Consider the following 14,725-nt stretch of genomic DNA (forward strand, 5'->3'; position numbering starts at 1 on the left):
TATTTATTTACAATGATGGTTAATGCTTTGTATCTAGGTAAGTTATAGTATTCCATAATCTGTCATATGCATAACATTAGCACCTTTTTACACAAACCTGAAGTTAGCTTGTTATTTGCCAGCTTGTTGTTCCAATTTTCCCGTTTCATCTTAAGTGGTGCATCCGCCACCATCTTGTTCGAAATTTCCCATTCCACCTTAAATGGTGCCTGACTGTCACTACCCACGTTGTCTGTTCGCGAGCTTACAAGCTCGCATACTTTCTGTGGTTTCGTATTGCCTGTCGTGGATGCTCCACGTGATGTTATGAAATTTTATGATAAGTTTTTATGAAAAACGATTCTTTTACAGTTCTAACTATGGCGACGTTCAGAATACCACCACCATTTAAGGTGGAGCGGGAAAATTTAAACAAGAAGCTGGTGAATAGACATCCAACTTTAGCCTCATCCTCATGTGAACCTAAATGTAAGATAACCTGTAACATAATATGTTTTGGTGCCTAGTACTAGTTAGTACTACCGAATAACAAACATACGAGGACTGTAGGAGATATTCATTGTTTATTTAACAAATGCACGTTTCACAATGAAATATTAGTGTGTCTTCCAAAGCCAAAGCCTTCACGCGACATCTGCAGTTGTTCATTTTCTTCACAATTATGTCATATTGTTCACTGAAGCCAGGCAAATGTCGTCTCTGCAAGAAGTATGCTGAGGCCTTCAGGCGATATGTCTGCACGTCCAAGGTCAAGATCCGCTTGTGAACAAATTCACTTGTATTGAGAAGTGATGAGTTCTCAGGATTAAATCATCCACAACTTCTTTATTACTCAACTGATTTTCACCAAGTTTGTTTTGTTATAATCCTCAGACATGGATTAATCTAGGTTGCATGAACTACTTTCGGTAGCTTGTATTTCTTTAATAACTGATCGTGCTAATTAGCCATCTGAACCAGCAGAAAAGTATTCAGTCTGCACCTGATGTTAAAAACCAAGTTTAGCGTGAGCTCCGGTAGAAACATAATCTCACACACATCAGCAAATCCATGTGTCTCAATACACTTAAAGATAAAATAAATCCCCCAAAACACAGCAAGAAGGACGAAGCTAAAGCTGGCTTCCTATTCGCCAGCTTCTTGTTTGAGTTTTCTTATTCCACCTTAAATGGTGCAGCAGTCACTTTCTCGTGCCTGAAGCTGCACCATTTAAGGTGGAATTGGAAAATTCGAACAAGAAGCTGGAAAATAAGAAGCTAACTTCAGGTTCATGTAAGAAGGTGCTAATGTTAATCTATTATGAATATCTCAAAATGAGGAATGCTATAACTATAACTACAAAGCATTAACCATCATTATACATAAATAACTACTACATAAAGTTAAGATCCCCTGAGACTATTAAATGAAATAAGCTTAATATAAGACCAGAGAAAAAATAATCAAAAACATCAAGAGGTTCTTTGTGCATCACCAACCACATGGCCATATCTACACATAAAAATCACATAAACAGTACACATCACACAAACATGAGCGTGGATTGCTGCGTTCCCTCCGTTGTATATTCCTATCCTGCTTTCTGAGTGCAATATTCTTGAAATAGTATAATTTTGGACAACATCTTTCTTAAACTTCCGCTCTGAAATGGTACCGAATGCAGTCCAGCAGCGATATTGACCGCCCCAAAATGGCGGCGCCGTTGACGTGCCTGGCTGGACCCAACGCGGCATCTAGGTATGCATAGACGTGTTCGACTTAACCCGGCGCTGCGCAGACCGATCGCCGCCAGGCTCAGTACGGTGCATGCCGGTTAGTTTTTTTGTCCGATTTGCTTCGGCGCCATCGGCGCGTCATGATGACATACGGCGTTATAATCTCACGAGTTCAAGGCGGCTGCAGGCTTCAGAACCAGTCGCTGCAGTTGCTTCGCCCGAGCTGCGCGAGCTGATAGATGGCTTGATGACGACAGAGCTTAATCCACATTGGCTAGAAGCTCTGCTGACACCTATGACGTCTGTTTCGTTTTATTCTAAAATGAAACTTTTTTTTCTAAAATGTAAATCTCAGCTGTAGCTCTTAAAGACCCTGTATGTACACTAGAGATGAAACGGTTACCGGTTTCACGGTAAACCGCGGTAAAATTAACGACGGTTAGTAGTACCGTTTGAACTTCAAAGTATCGTTAAAACCGCGGTCGATTACCGCGGTGTGAAAACTCGGAGATTCGGAGATATTTCAGCCTTCTAAGAAGACCAAGTCTGACGTTTGGTCATATTTTGGGTTTTATAAGGATGCAGAAGGAAAGTTAATTGAAGATGACCACCCTGTCTGCAGAACATGCCGAAAGAAAATAGCGGCGAAAGGGGGCAACACATCAAACTTTACGAGTCATTTCGCGACCACCACCCGCTACTTTTTAGAGAATGCAAGGTTAACTTTAACGTAGAAGTCTGTGAGGACTTCGAAATAGAAGAAATGTCACGGTTTGTGTGGTTTAACCTATGCTTATGGTTCGTTAATCATATAAAATGAAGCTTTTAGCGTCAAAAAAAGAAAAACAATCGGTGAATCAACTGTGAATCGAAACTAAAGCTTTTAACACATTTCTGTGGAGCAGAGTCTCCAAAATGAGCTCTGAGTTAACAGTCACACGAGCTCTGGAACGAGACGCTGCAGAGGTTCAATCTGCACAGCTCCCCTTTCTCGTCTCGCTTGCAGTGTTTACTGTCTGAGAATAACACCGTCTCAAATCACTCAGTGTCCCCTACGTAGAGCGCTACTGTTCAAACAAACACGATCATCATTAACAAGCAGTTGAGTTTTAAATAAGGACTTTGTAGCCTGTTGTTAATGTTGATTATAGATGACTTAGTCGAACGTTTCACGCACTCTTTGGGTGAAGGATTTGCTATTTCATGATCCACGAAGTGCACTACATAGGGAAGATAGTGTGCTTTGAGGCGGGACCTCGCGCGAGTAAACGCTGCGTGCTGCTTTTAGGAAAAGTTTCAGAGATTAAACTTCAGGAGTGATTCTGCCGCAGCTCAGATGCGCGTTAATTTTAAATTATGTTTTAGTTTTTAATGCTTTTAAAGAAGCAGCTTCACAGGTGAAGACACACTGTGTGAGTTCTACACTGTCTGCAGCTCACAGCGCGGTCACGCAATTCCTCTGTGATTTTGGCTGTTTTTCCTTGTGCACTGTATTGATTAGGGGTTCAGCGCCACAACGGCACAATAATGCTGCAGTTGCAGTTCGGACAGAAATCCCCCGAGTGCAACACTTCTTAGAAGTAGTAATTTTCCATTAAGACCCACCTCAGAGTTGGTCGAGATTTAATTCTCTATGCAGGGAAATCCCTAGTTATTGTAATTAATAATAATAATAATAATAAGAAGAAGAAGAAGAAGAAGAAGAAGAAAAAAGAATAATAACAGTAATAATAATAATAATAATAATAATAATAATAATAATAATAACTGTAATAATAATACATTTGCTATTCTTTTGTTTACAGAGTATTACAAGTATTGTAAGTAATACAAAAGTAATACTAAAAATGTATTGACCTTATTAAAATAAAATTTGGTGAAACGAGTTTCAGTTTGTGTATCAGTATTTATTTTTTTATTTATTTTACTTTTCAAAACATTTGAACAATATCGCGATAATCGTGATAATTTTGGTCATGATAATCGTGATATGAGATTTTAATATCGTTTCATCTCTAATGTACACTAATACTATCATGCTCTCCAGTAGCATGACAGTTTATTTCCGTGCATTATTCGACGTATTTAATGTCATAATGATCATTTCATATCGTGAATACTCGAGTGCCTGATATTTCTTCAGTCTAACATATCTTTTTGTCTTGATATTTTTCTAGAACTTTTAATGGTCTTTGTCTTCTTATTTTATTTTTATGAAGCACTCTGAAATGCTTTTATGATTTGTAACCTGTTTTTTTAAGCACTACATTACTATTGCACTTTGATTTATTTTTCTTTCTACTCTGTAAACTTTGTAAATGATTTAAAATATGATAAACAAATAAAGCCGTGTGAATGAGCATGGTGTTATGTTTCTTTACAAGAACGCCAGAAAGTAAGTTGTTTTGGAATATAAGAACAAAACAATGTGTTGTTCAGAAGATGATTGTGTTTAGAAATTCATCTTCAATTAACCACAGCCAATATTCATCTTCAATGCCTGAGTAATTGCTTTGTCTGTGCCCGAAGAAGCACAGACCTCTACACAATCATACAATGTACAATTTAACCCCAATATTCATTCGTGACTCATATTGGGCACATCCTTCATTGGTGTGCCTACTGAAGTACTGCTACACGATACATCCATAAAATAACATCCAGCATTGCATGTTATGTGATTATTTATAATAGATTTGTTTTATCCTCCAACAATTTAATGTTATCACTGATGTTGACAATATATGAATATATGCACTTACAAACTGCAGTTTCATACACACCACTTAGAAGTAGAATAATTCACCTAAATGGCACACCCAGTGGCATTGACTGCTAATTGAAATGTGTTCAATTTGTATAGGCTAAAGACCACTCACTAAATCTAAAAAGAACTTGGTATAACTTTTGGTATATAAGGCCACTGTTTCATGTTATATGTGCCATAACATCACAACACGGACAACATCCTTATCATTTTGATGGACAGCCAAGGAAATATCACCTTATGTGTACCAGAAACTGTTGCAGAAAGGCTGAAGAATGGTGAGTCAACAATAAAAGCATGATGCGAATGCAATGGTTTTGGGAAATACTTTATTCATTTTGATGTACTTTGCCAGATAAAGAGTATTTGGCTGAAAAAAAATCATGTACGAATCAAATAAGAACTGCAAGGAATACAAAAAGTTCTGGGCCTGCAGGTACACTCTGTATTTGTTACACTCTGCTACACCCCTATATGACTCCTGCTTCAACGGTGTCCATAGACAGGCTATGGACACTCTTGTCAGTGGCAAGTTTTTCTGCTGTGGATTCATATAAACAGGACCAAGTGTGTTAATCAGATCCTAAATAGTAAGCAAGAGTAAAAAGGTTATCATAATAACATTAAAACCATTTGGATAGTAATGTGGCTTCCACATACTCTACACACCTCTACTTGTCCTTAGAAGAGTCTGAAATGACTTCTACATTCTGAGAGGCTATTAGAGAGGGATGACATCTAAATGTTGTATTTTTGGATACAAGCCTAAAAAGGGGAAATGTGATTAAGTTCATCTCGAACAGGGCTTATATCTATGATTGAACCGTACAATTAATCAGAAAGAAATAAAAGTCTCACAACTGGCTGATGACACCACCATCTTTCTTGAAAATGCAAATGAAATTCCCAAGGCCTTAGATACAATAACCAAATTCTCCAGCGTATAAGGACTGAAATTAGATGTTAGTAAGTGTGAAATACTGGCCTTAAAGTTATGCAATCATACTAAAATCTGCGAAATTCCTGTAAAAGACACAGTCACCTACCTTGGCATTAAGACTACAAAGAATCCACAAGAAATTAGTAATCTAAATATAATGACTGAGACCACCAAAAAGAAATTCAACTCATGGCTAACTAGAGATCTCTGTCTCCATGGAAGAGTTTTATTAACTAAAGCAGAGGGCCTTTTTCGTGTCTCGTACATTTTCTCCTCTATAGATTTCCCACATACTTTATGTAGCCCTCTTGATAGATTATTATCTAATTTCATTTGGAAGAACAAGCCTCACAAAATTAAAAAAGAAGTTATCAAAAATAAAATAAAGGACGGTGGATTGAATGTACTGGACTTTACAACATTTAATAAAATAATGAAAGTAAATTAAAAGATACTTAAAAAATCCTCATAGCCAATGAAATATTCAACCCAATTTTTTATTTCAAAAGCTTTGTGGTCTGAACTTTTTGCTGCAGTGTCCTTATGCGATAGCGAAATTATCAATCAAACTAGCCAACTTCCATAAGCAGTCACTACTCTTCTGGTCTCTTATCTACAAACACAACTACTCTCCTCAATGTTGCTTCATTTGGAATAACCGAGACATCTGTCATAAAAGAAAAAGTCTATTATTTGAAAACTGGTGCAGGAGTAATATTCTATTCGTAAATCAACTGCTAAATGAAAGTGGTCAATTTTATCAACACTCTGACTTTCTACTTAAATATAACATTGAAATTAGTACAAAAGAATATATCATAGTAACAGAAGCTATTCCTAAAGATATACTCACTCTCCTAAGAAACACAACAATAGAAATATCAGCATTAACATTTGATAACCTTGAAATGCTTCAATTGATGGAATTAATATAAGTGAAGAACGATTTAATAATAGATTTCATAGAGATTTATACATCCCAAGAAGTATTCCCATGGCACTGGCTTAATGGGCATCAAAATTTGTCATTGATTGGAACATAATATGGTCCCTCTCTTACAAATATGTATTAAATAACAAACTCAAAGAAGTAATATACAAAATCCTTCATAAATATTACCCCTGCAACAGTATAGTCTCAAAATATAACTCACAAGTAGAAAATATATGTAGCTTCTGTGGTGAAAAAAATGAATGTATTGAACACATCTTCTTCAACTGTATTCATTCTAAGAATAGTTGGTATGATGTAGAGAAGGATATTGGACAAAAAACGAACGTAATATTAATAATAGATATATTTGATATTTTATTCTATTATAAAGACTCCAATAAGGACATTTGCTACTTGCTTAATCGGTTCATTCTACTTGGTAAATACTTCATCCATAAAATGAAATTTACAAAGAGAATCCCATCTTATATCTCCTCAATCCAGTATATGTATTGTAAAAGAACAGCTAAGCTAATGAACACATTGAGAAAACACAACTTTGTTTGAAGACTTGTTCCACTACCTCATGCAAGATGTGATAATCTGCTTTTCAGTTATTTGTGTATTGCGTTTATATATGGAAACTCTGACTCTGATATTTGTTTATTCCTCTAGCAATAAAAATAATAATAATAATAAAAAATAATAATAAGATTGAACCGGAAACCCAATTTTGACTGTGCATGTGCATCAACATATGTCATTTCCGGTATCGTTTTACGAGGTTCTTCTGGTAATAATACGTAGGAGTTTCGTAACCGAAATGTTATAATCACGTGTCTTGTTTTACCCAGAGTTACGCACTTCCGTTTCTTGTGAAAATGGCCTATTGGATTTCGGAACTGATTTTTTTTATTATTATTTAACCATGCTTTCTTCTAATTAGTTTATGTGTTGAAACGCTCATAATTTATTTTTATTCTGTGACGTTATTAAAAATTAAAGTACCAAAGTAAAGGTATTTTGTTAAACAAAACAAGTAAAAGTACTAGCATTTAATTGTACTCTAAAAAGTACCTGTACATAGAAAAATTTACTCAAGTGTAATTTGTTACTTTCTACCTCTGGATGTGACAACCTACTGGAGAATGAGCATTTTGTTAATTTGGCATTGAATGCACTTGCACTGTTTGAGCACCAAAGTTAACAAACAGAAACAATCACAAACGCACCAACATGTCAGTTAATAAACTGTGCAACAACGCCACCATTCTTTTCATTCAAATTTTGTTCATAATACCATAAAAATATAGAATCATGAGCCTAGGACTAAGTGTCTAAGGCTGTTGACATAAGGATCCTTTTGTCCCTGTCTTACAGATCAGTTACTTAAGGACTGTAATGTGAGATGACCCTTTTTTTATTTACTTACATGGTCGTCGTGCTTATTATGTCGGGTATTTTAATAATGTGTTCTTAATCGAACTCTTACTTTGAAATGTGTAACCAAACGTCACCGAACTGGATCGCCCTATCGGTGCTGGTTTTACTGCTCGATTACTTCCCCTCTTACTTTTCGTTATGGGTATATCATGTCTAGCTCTGCTTGCATGAAGGTCAGATTAGGAAACACTAAGATATTACCTTAAGTAAATTTAAAACCTGCAGTAGACTGGTACAATGAATACTCAAGGAAACACGACGGATCCCCAGCTGCAGCAGTTTATCGAGATTGAGTCTCAAAAACAGCGATTTCAGCAGTTAGTTCACCAGATGACAGACGTGTGTTGGGTAAGTAAGGAACTGACCATAGTGGCTATAGCATTTAAAGACTTGTCTCAAGCTGTATATCAAAAATGCAGAGTTTTTTTTTTTTACTGAAGTTCGCAATGTGATTACAGATAAACACACACCGTGGTAGGCTGCGGGATGCATTGGGGTAGCGGTGGTTGTCGTAAAAGATGTTGACAAAGACGATTTGCGCAGATTTTTCTAAAAACGTAAAGTTTAACTCACACTGGCAACTATGTGCATGCTATCTACAGGCAATATACCAGAACAACTTTACAGAGACCTCATATGCAATCCCAGAGATTATACTGTACACCTAGATGTGCATGCCCGTTCGAGTGAATGGGGCGAAAAGGGTTACAGCTTCGCTCTGCTTGGGACAACAGCAGGGAATGACTGTGTCTGAAACGTCATAAATGCTGCCTACGCATACAGTATTCTGAGGCAGGAAGGCACAGAGTCATGTCCGAATCCACTATTTGTATAAAACGCTGCCTGATAAGGTTCTTCAGTTCATCCGTTTTTTGAAGGCAGTGTAGGTGTATTCTTCGCTGCCTTACATATCCCATAATCCTTTGTGTCCTCGCTGGTTCGCCAGTAAGAGTTGGATTTCTGCGTGCCGGGTGACGGGCGGAAGTGGCCGCTCATGTGGCAGCAGGAAACAGCCACTTCGCAGCCACTTTTATTAGCGGCCGCCACTGAGCAGCCACTTCACCGTCACTTAACCATCACTTTTGTAAGCGACTGCCACTTCACCGCCACTGCTCTGTTACTTTTTAAATTTACAATTACATTTCAAATAAATTAATCTACGCCAAAACACATTCAAAACACAAAAATGCATTTCAGGATATATTGCCATGTGAATAATATTAGTAAATGTATTTTAAAATGCACTTATGTTAAAATTTATGAGGAAATATTACACATAGAAATGTACTATAGAAAACTACATGTATGTAAATGTATTTATGAAGTACATTTGAAAATATATGGAAATTACCAAAATACTTTGCCTAAAGCACTTTACTGTTGGGAAACCTTTTGAAGTGAGTCTGTATCTTTTGAAATGAATTTGTACAGTATCTTAATTGTAAATGTTGGTAAATGGACCTTTAACAGGACAAAAGCAAGTGTTGTAGATATTGATACACTGAGAAAATGTAGTTTGACGATTTGATATCTTGTTTATTTGACATACATTTTGTGTGAGTGTCTTACTGCATACGTAATGCAATGTACAATGCAAAACACAGAAGTCAGAAGTTCTTAACATGTGTACAAACTTAACATAAATAAGTAATAGGGAAAGCAGTTCCATTTTATTGTAGAAATTACAAGATTAAATGTTTAATTGTGTAATGAACATTTCATCTTCTAGATGCTTGTAGTCCCTGTCTTATAAGTTAAGAGTCCAAGTTTTTTATATTTCCTTTCCTACTTTCTTTTTTTTTTACTGTAATTGTTTTGGTAATGCTTTGGTGAAAATTAATTACTACATTTATTGACATTAAGAAACAATGAGCATCAGCAGCAACATTATTTAGACATAATGTTTACAAAGTATTTAACACTTGTATTAAATTATGTTTGTTAGTGTCAACTAAATATAGAACACTTGAATTATATCATATTTATTCTGTCTGACTTTTTTTTATTTTTACTTTTTTTCTTGTTCATATCTTTGAATTTGTTCATTTATCAATTACTCAATACAATTGTACTTAATATTTACTATTTCGTTTAATATTTAATGTTTAAGAACTATAACATCAGCATTTCTTTATGATGTCTTTTTACAGGTATCATGTATTTTTTCATGCCTTTAAATCTCTCACTTCATTCTCAGTCTCAGCCTTTTGAGAATGGGGCTTCTGACTTTGGTCCCCCCACATCATTCTACCGAAAATTCTCAGGTGGCACAGCTGTTCTGTGAACAGGACAGAACAAATGCACCTGAAAAAAGCAGAAACACTTCAAAAAATAAAAATAATATAGTGCTGGATAATTCACTGATGAGTCAAATGAAACAATGGAAAAGGAAAAAAAATCAGGTTTCCTTCCATCAACCGAACCACCATCACAGGACGAAGTAAATTTAAATTACCACATCACTAAATATTCTCTGTACAAAACCAAAATAACACGGCTGACATAACTACACAGCATTTTAGTGAGGCTAGATGAATTCATGTGTGGTGGGATACTATTTACTTAGATATTCTTTTCCTGTTTACTTTGTAAAAGGTTATAGCCTGCAATGCTTGTAGGATGCAACTTAGGAATGTAGCGGGTTCCAGTAATTCCTTATCTTCTAAAATTCCCAAACACTAAGTGCCACAAACATACAACCCATGGCAAATTCCTTTAGATACTGTAGGCTCATGTGACTTCTCACCGTAGCTGTGCAGATGATGTGAGAGCTACCATGAAATATGCCCCAGGAGAAGCGGCTAATAAACGTGTCCGGTGCAGCGCCGGCCTCTGATAACACTGCTGGCAAAGTGGCTGCTCAGTGGCGGTCACTAATAAAAGTAGTGGTGAAGTGGCCACGAAGTGGCGGTTGCTAATAAATGTGGCCATGCAGTGGCCGCTCTTGTGACTGCTCAGTGGCTGTTTCCTGCTGCCACAAGAGCGGCTGCTTCCGCCCGTCACCCGGCACGCAGAGATCCAACCCCGACTCCGGTTTGATTAGAAAAAATAGAAGAAAACACCAGTACTGGCACAGAGGACCACGCTGCCTTCTAAGACAATAACTTATAAGACAGTATAGGCAGCATGGCATCGAGACTGCCTTCAGTTTTGGACTCAAGCCATGAGTGGTTAAGAGAACAGCCACTCACTCAGAGTCCAAAATGAATGGGTCAATATTTTGAGCAAAATCATAGTTTGTATATGCTTAAAGGCACTTATAAAGAAGAATGCACTCATTTCCTAACACAGAACAACATAAAACATTTAACACTCCTGTTATATTTTTGAGCACTTTTGAACTTGAGTTATAGGACTTTGTAATGGTGCCTCATGTATATTATTGACTTCAGCGAGTGTGAACTGCTTCATTCACCCGATGAGCTGCTCTGCTGGCCAACCGGTCAGCACTCAGTAGCAGTATCGCTAGCATTCTACAGCTCAAAACCCATTTGCTGTAGAGAATAGGAAATATACAGGTATGTTGTTTTATAAGACTCACTCATAGGTGCCCTCTGGCATTTTGCAGTCATATTTTTGATGTAACAGTGGCCAGGCTCTCCTTAAACTGGCTCTGGGCAAAAGCAGCAGCCTGCGAAGAAAGACTGGACAGCGGGCTGCTCAAAATACTTAAAAGACCCTAACAATTACAAACATGGCCACAACTTTGCTGTAACCGTTAAGTAGAGGAATGGCTGTTACCATGAAAATTTTCCTTGTGTGGTTTGATGCCAGATAAGTACAAAGCTGTATCTGTCGGTTACTCCACCATGGAGATTGTCAGAAATAATGTTTTTTCTTTTTTTTTTTCATTTTTAGGGATAAGGAAAAGAGTGTTCCAAGCAAAAAAAATCACTACACATCAGGCCATGTAGTGGAGTGTATTTTGTTAGAAGGGTGGAAACTATGATAGAAGTTTTTGTTTTTAAATGTCAAGATCCAGCTGCTGGTTGATTCAACTGGATGCTTAAAACTATATAAGGAATTTCCTAAATGAAGAAAATGAATAGGATTTTTTGAACCAAGGCCACTGAAAAAGTGGACCGTCACTGTTCAGTTCTATAAATTACTTACACATTGACCTGTCACTTCATTACTTACACCTCCTTATTTCTGCACTCTTTGTCCATTTGATCAGGTCCATTCACCATATAGGTGCACTTTGTAGTTCTACAATTATACAGCGTAGTCCACCTGTTGCCATGTGGGGGTGTAAAAAAATATCAATACATGAGTGTTGCAATATTATGTTTTGTGATACTGCATCGATTCTAAAAAATACAGTATCAGTTTTTTCATTGATAGTTTCCTTGCAGTTACATCCAGTGTGCAAATTACCCTCTGGTATTCGCAGGGTCACATGTTGGCTTGCTAATCTTGCATTGGCTAGCTGCTAACTTGTAGCAGAGCTGATGCTAACTTCAATGGCAGCAAAAGGTTTGGTTTAACAGTTCTTCTTCTGGAAATGCTCTTTTCTAGTAATTGGTAATGCGGTCTTCAGCACATAAACTGAGATCTCCACTTTTGTCTTCGGTTTGAGAAATGAGTAACAATTCACTCTTTTCACCAATCTCTTTGGAAACTGGCAAGGTTTCATCTTTACAAATATATTGCAGCATTTTGTAAAGATTTACAAAGGTATACCAGGCATAGTTGCTAGGCTATAAAGGACCAACTGGGTGAAGTAATTTGCTACAGAGCCACGCTGAGACAGATCAGTGCTCCATCTCTAGTTAGTCATTCAAGAGGTTAATCAGGGGGTCCCAGCCCAGGATCCCCTGTATTTTACAACTTTGTTACATCCTCCTTTGTAGGAACTAAGCCTTGGCCTCAGAGCTCCCATCCCAAGTTTTTTTTCTACCAAGGCTAAAGGGCTTGTTGTTGGGTAGTGGACAGTTGCCTGAGCCTCAGAGTTTAGATTGCAATTTCTTTTCTACCACTTGGCAAAGAGTTGATCCCAACTCTCAGACACATTAGAGATGAAAAATTAAACTTTTTGGAGTTGATTTCCTACTACTGATTTCCCACTAGTTCTGCAAGGAAGAATAGTAGAAAATTTCTGAAACAAGAATTGAAAGACTAGCTGACTATAAAAAGCTTTTGCAGGCTGTGTCTGCTACAGAGAATACTACTAAGTACTGACTCATTAGGTCCTCCAAAGTTTTGCACAAGCTACAATTACTATTTTATCTTTTTTGGATTTTGTAGGTTCATCAAAAATAAAGTAACAGCACATTCATAATTGCAGACGAATGTAATTTTTAAAATATGTTTATGCAGCAGTTGTGTTTAATTCTTTTCAATAGGTTTTTTTATTAAAAAGAAAAGGAAAGGTTGTGAATGAGAAGCTTGGAAATGTTGTCTGAATATGCAGGACATGAAAGAACTGGATCAGTTCTAGCTTCCAGCATTTGTTAAAAAAGATTATGTTCTTTCTACAAGATGATGTGAAAGCGTCAGGTTTTATGTGGTATTGTGTTCTGTGTTATAACTATATATTGTATAGTCCTTTATTAAGTATTTTATTAACCTTGGCATAAGGCTTATCTGTTAATGATCATGCTGTTTAATAAGAATCTAGGTAATGTGAGCTGTTACAATTCCAGTATTCCTTCCTAATTCCAGTAATACTTTTTTTCTGTCTAGGAGAAATGCATGGATAAGCCTGGTCCAAAGCTTGATTCAAGGACGGAAGTCTGTTTTATAAACTGTGTTGAACGTTTCATTGACACAAGTCAGTTCATCCTCAACAGACTTGAGCAAACTCAGAGGACAAGAGGCTCCTTCTCAGAGACCATAGCAGACTAAATGGAACCTGAATAAGACAAGAAATCATCTGTTCCCTGTCATTAAATAAAGAAAAACATTGATTTTCTCCCAAAGTGCCTCATTGTCATCTCGCATCCAGTTCAGGAGAACACTGAATCTTATTCAGTGATATGGACAATAAGCTGTACAGGTGCTAACTGGTAATTGATTGCCAGAAAAAGGGGAAATCTGCTGTACTTCATACGTTCAAAGTTCTTTCAAAGATCTGGAACCACATTGGATTTGCCATCTATATAATTTGCATTGCATGCAGAAGAGCAGCTTCATAGTGTGCCATAAGGTGAAGCTGGTATTTAAATGTGCATATGCAATAAAGTTCAAATTGATCTGCCTTATATGTTGTGTCAAAAAATTGCTATAACTTTTTGTTTATTTAAAGTGATTAAAATAGCAGCATGTAACTGTTTCTTTTTCTTCTCAGTTGAGTCAAAACATACTATATTGTATGGAATGATTTTTGTGCCAAAAGGACTTGGATTTGAACGTTGTAATTCTGAATATTTAGCCTGAATTTGTATAAATTCAGCCAATGTAGAAAATATTTTTTTTCTAAATCACTGCACTGCATTTCAAATTCAGCTCATGAAATTCACATACAAACTTTTGAAATACTGTATCAGAAAATACTACTACCGAAAAAAGATGAGTGAAAACGAGGGAAGTGAGGATTGGGTCCTTCATTTAGAAGTTGTGTTGGGATGCAAATCTGCAGTGCTATTATGATTGTACCCATGAAGAGGTAAGGCTTGAGGCAAGGCAATAGAGCAGACTTTAGTAGTAACGGAACACATGCAGCCCCAGTGTCATGGACAGGTATTAGTGGCCCAAGCCCAGATGCTGTAGCTAGACTGCTTTAGGGTTGCCAGATTGTTTCTGTGGTTTCCTGCCGAAAAATTCCCAAAACCGCATAAAAAGTACACATAAAAAAACAGTCTACCGTTACTTCTACCATAATACGAAATAATACGAAATTTCAATATAACGATAGAAGTATCTGGGTACGTTAAGCGCTGCTGTCTTGCCTTCGAAAATTTGTAGACACTTAAGCCGTCACTAGA

General features: G+C 36.8%; 1 protein-coding gene across 1 annotated transcript; it reads left to right on the top strand.

Moving 5' to 3' along the window:
- The first annotated feature begins 7,904 nt into the window (after positions 1-7,904).
- timm8a (translocase of inner mitochondrial membrane 8 homolog A (yeast)) lies at positions 7,905-14,004 on the top strand. The gene is made up of 2 exons (XM_036568897.1): positions 7,905-8,147; positions 13,485-14,004. The coding sequence occupies exons 1-2, from the start codon at positions 8,037-8,039 to the stop codon at positions 13,644-13,646; spliced, it is 273 nt and encodes a 90-aa protein (XP_036424790.1). The 5' UTR covers positions 7,905-8,036; the 3' UTR covers positions 13,647-14,004.
- Positions 14,005-14,725: the final 721 nt, after the last annotated feature.

This window comes from Colossoma macropomum, unplaced genomic scaffold, assembly GCF_904425465.1.
Source record: "Colossoma macropomum unplaced genomic scaffold, Colossoma_macropomum, whole genome shotgun sequence".
NCBI classification, from domain to species: Eukaryota; Metazoa; Chordata; class Actinopteri; order Characiformes; family Serrasalmidae; genus Colossoma; species Colossoma macropomum.